Source organism: Kryptolebias marmoratus, linkage group LG7 (assembly GCF_001649575.2).
Source record: "Kryptolebias marmoratus isolate JLee-2015 linkage group LG7, ASM164957v2, whole genome shotgun sequence".
Lineage (NCBI taxonomy): Eukaryota > Metazoa > Chordata > Actinopteri > Cyprinodontiformes > Rivulidae > Kryptolebias > Kryptolebias marmoratus.
The window spans coordinates 2,029,598-2,032,068 of NC_051436.1; the positions used below are offsets into that span (position 1 = coordinate 2,029,598).

Sequence of the window (2,471 nt, forward strand, 5' to 3'; positions counted from 1 at the left end):
TAAACAAAAGAAGAAGAAGAGACCGGAGCAGCATTTTCCTCCACAGTAAGTTTGACTTTTCTTCTTCTTTCAAACAAAGACAGAAAACTTTCTGTTTTTATGAAGTTGGTTTGTTTCGTCTCACCTGAAGCTTTTCTTTGTTCTGCTCAGTTATTTCAGTTTCTTTCCAACAGTTCTGATTAAAAACTGCATGTTTTTCAGTACTAAAACACACAGAGTTTAACTCCCAGCTGTCAAACACATGTTTATGTCATATTGATGCAGATTTGTCTCTGCAGTAAATTTAATAATGATTAAATGATAACACGTGTCTGGAATGCAGCCAACGCCAGTCAGCTCTGTAACAACCATAAAAAGTTAGAGAGTTTATTTTTTTTTGTTGCTGTAGTCAGATATTTACATAATATTTGCATCTTTCAACAGAAAAGTTAAATTCGTGCCAAAAAAAGAAAAGAAAGAAACAACAGCAGCAGAGCAGCTTTAAAGAACAAAGGTTCATCTTAAAGTAAAAAAGAAACTGTTTTCCTCTCATTCAGAAGCTTTTTTCAGATTTTGTGCACTTTATCTGTGCAGGTGTTCAACAGCTGGTTCTTCTGAACACCAAATATTTGATCAACCTTTTTACAGTTTGAACAAAAACGGTTAAATGACTCCGCAAACAAAGAAGCTCAGGTTGAATAAAAGACAGAATTGTTGCTTTTAAATCTGTAATTCTCTTTCAGGATCCGTGTTTTTATAATTCTCTCAGAAACATTTATTTATTAAAGTTTATAGATTTTGTTGTATTGGTGAGTTTGTTGCTTTTTCTTGTCTTATTTTTATAATTTTGTGTTTGGTTCCTGGTCCGTTGGTTTGTTACTACATCCCTCCTGCCTTTTGTTTATTTTCTGCACAGACGGTTTAAAAACTTTATTTTTGTTAACGGTCGTTCTTCTTTCTGGTGGTTTAGAAGATGATGTTTGTTTTCAGTTTCAACATTAAACTCTGTAAATGAACAGACCTGCCTCTCATTTCTCATCACCATCACAGGTTCTGTTTGTGCTTCAGGAGGACTGAATGATTAAGTCACATAAAAACATAGTTTGTAGTTTTTAAAACACTTTTTGGATTCATAAGTGATGTGGCAAAAGTGTGAAAGTTCCCCAAATGTTAACATTTAATTTTAATTATAGTTCTCTTTTTGAACGAGAAAGAAGAAGTTTCACTGAGGAAACAGATGGAGGAACTGACAGTTTTTCTGTTGAAATCAGTTTAAAAAAGCAGAACAGATCTCTGAACAACAAGAAAAAACTCAAACTTCCACCAAGGAGCGACTCGGATCAGAATCTGGATCAGAACCAGAATTTAATCCAACGTTTCCTTTAGTTTTACCTGATCTTTGCTGACAGACAGACAGACCAACGGACAGAACCAGGAACTAAAGGGTCACATGTAGGAGCAGAGACAGAGGTGACCTGTGACCTTTGACCCCAGGACCTTGAAATCAACAGACATCACCTTTGACCCATGAGGTGTCCAGCTGTGCAGTTTGACATTCCTGTCATCCAGCTGCAGATCTGTGACCTTTGACCTTTGACCTGATCACCTCTAACTTTTGCTCTCTCCATCCTTGATGTTTCCTGAAAAAGTTATAGAAATCTGTTCATAACCTTTTGAGTAATCTTGTTCACAGACAGACTAGAATTCACTGAGAGATGATAAAATCAAGTTAAATATTTGTTGTTTTTGTGCAGCAGTAAACATGTCCGACAAGAAGAGGAAGAGACCATCATCATCATCAGACGTCTCCTCAGTCAGGTAATAAATGGACAAAATATATTTTTATCCAGTAGAAACATAAAGTTCTTACAGTTTTGATCTTGATATTATTGCTGTACATTGTGCCAATATTTATTGATTGCAATAAAGTTTTTGCCTGTGTTTCTTTGTCTGTTAGCAAAATAGCTCAAAAATTCAATAAAATTCTTAAAAATTCAGTCGTTGGATGTAAATCTACAACTGATTCATGTTTGGATGGTCACTAAAGTTAACTAACTCAGTCATTTTTACACACACTGAGCTGTCGGGTTGCAGTCGAATACTTTTACCTTTACTGTATACTTCATGTAAGTACAAATGCCGCTTTCCCACGTACCCTAAAGGTCCCGGCTCCACTCTACTCGGCTTGCTTTGCGCGCGTTTCCACCTGCATTTTTTCGAGGCCGGCCCTTCTTCATGGGCGGAGCAAGCTTAGCTCCTGTTCACTCATTGGTCGAGGGTGTGACCAGATGCAAGCATAAAGAGCGAAGGTAGGAATATAAACCACAGTGTTAGCTTACCCTGCAGCGTTTAGCCGTCTGTCCCCCAGCTGAAGGCCTGTAAAGCCTGAAATCTCCGGCGGATAACAGCTGTCCTACTCCGCGCAACAATGGCAGCATCCAGAGCATTTCTTCCACTGCGCCTCTCTTCCTGAAGTCTCAGGAGAATCCCCA

At 37.9% G+C, this 2,471-nt stretch overlaps 1 protein-coding gene across 1 annotated transcript in view; it reads left to right on the top strand.

The window, feature by feature from the left end:
• The first annotated feature begins 9 nt into the window (after positions 1-9).
• LOC108251497 (NACHT, LRR and PYD domains-containing protein 3) overlaps positions 10-2,471 on the top strand; it is an 11,274-nt gene continuing 8,812 nt past the window's right edge. The window contains exons 1-2 of the mRNA XM_017441837.3: positions 10-45; positions 1,734-1,797. Of these exons, the coding sequence (XP_017297326.2) occupies positions 1,742-1,797 (56 nt within the window). The 5' untranslated portion in view covers positions 10-45; positions 1,734-1,741. The remainder of the gene's footprint in view (positions 46-1,733; positions 1,798-2,471) is intronic.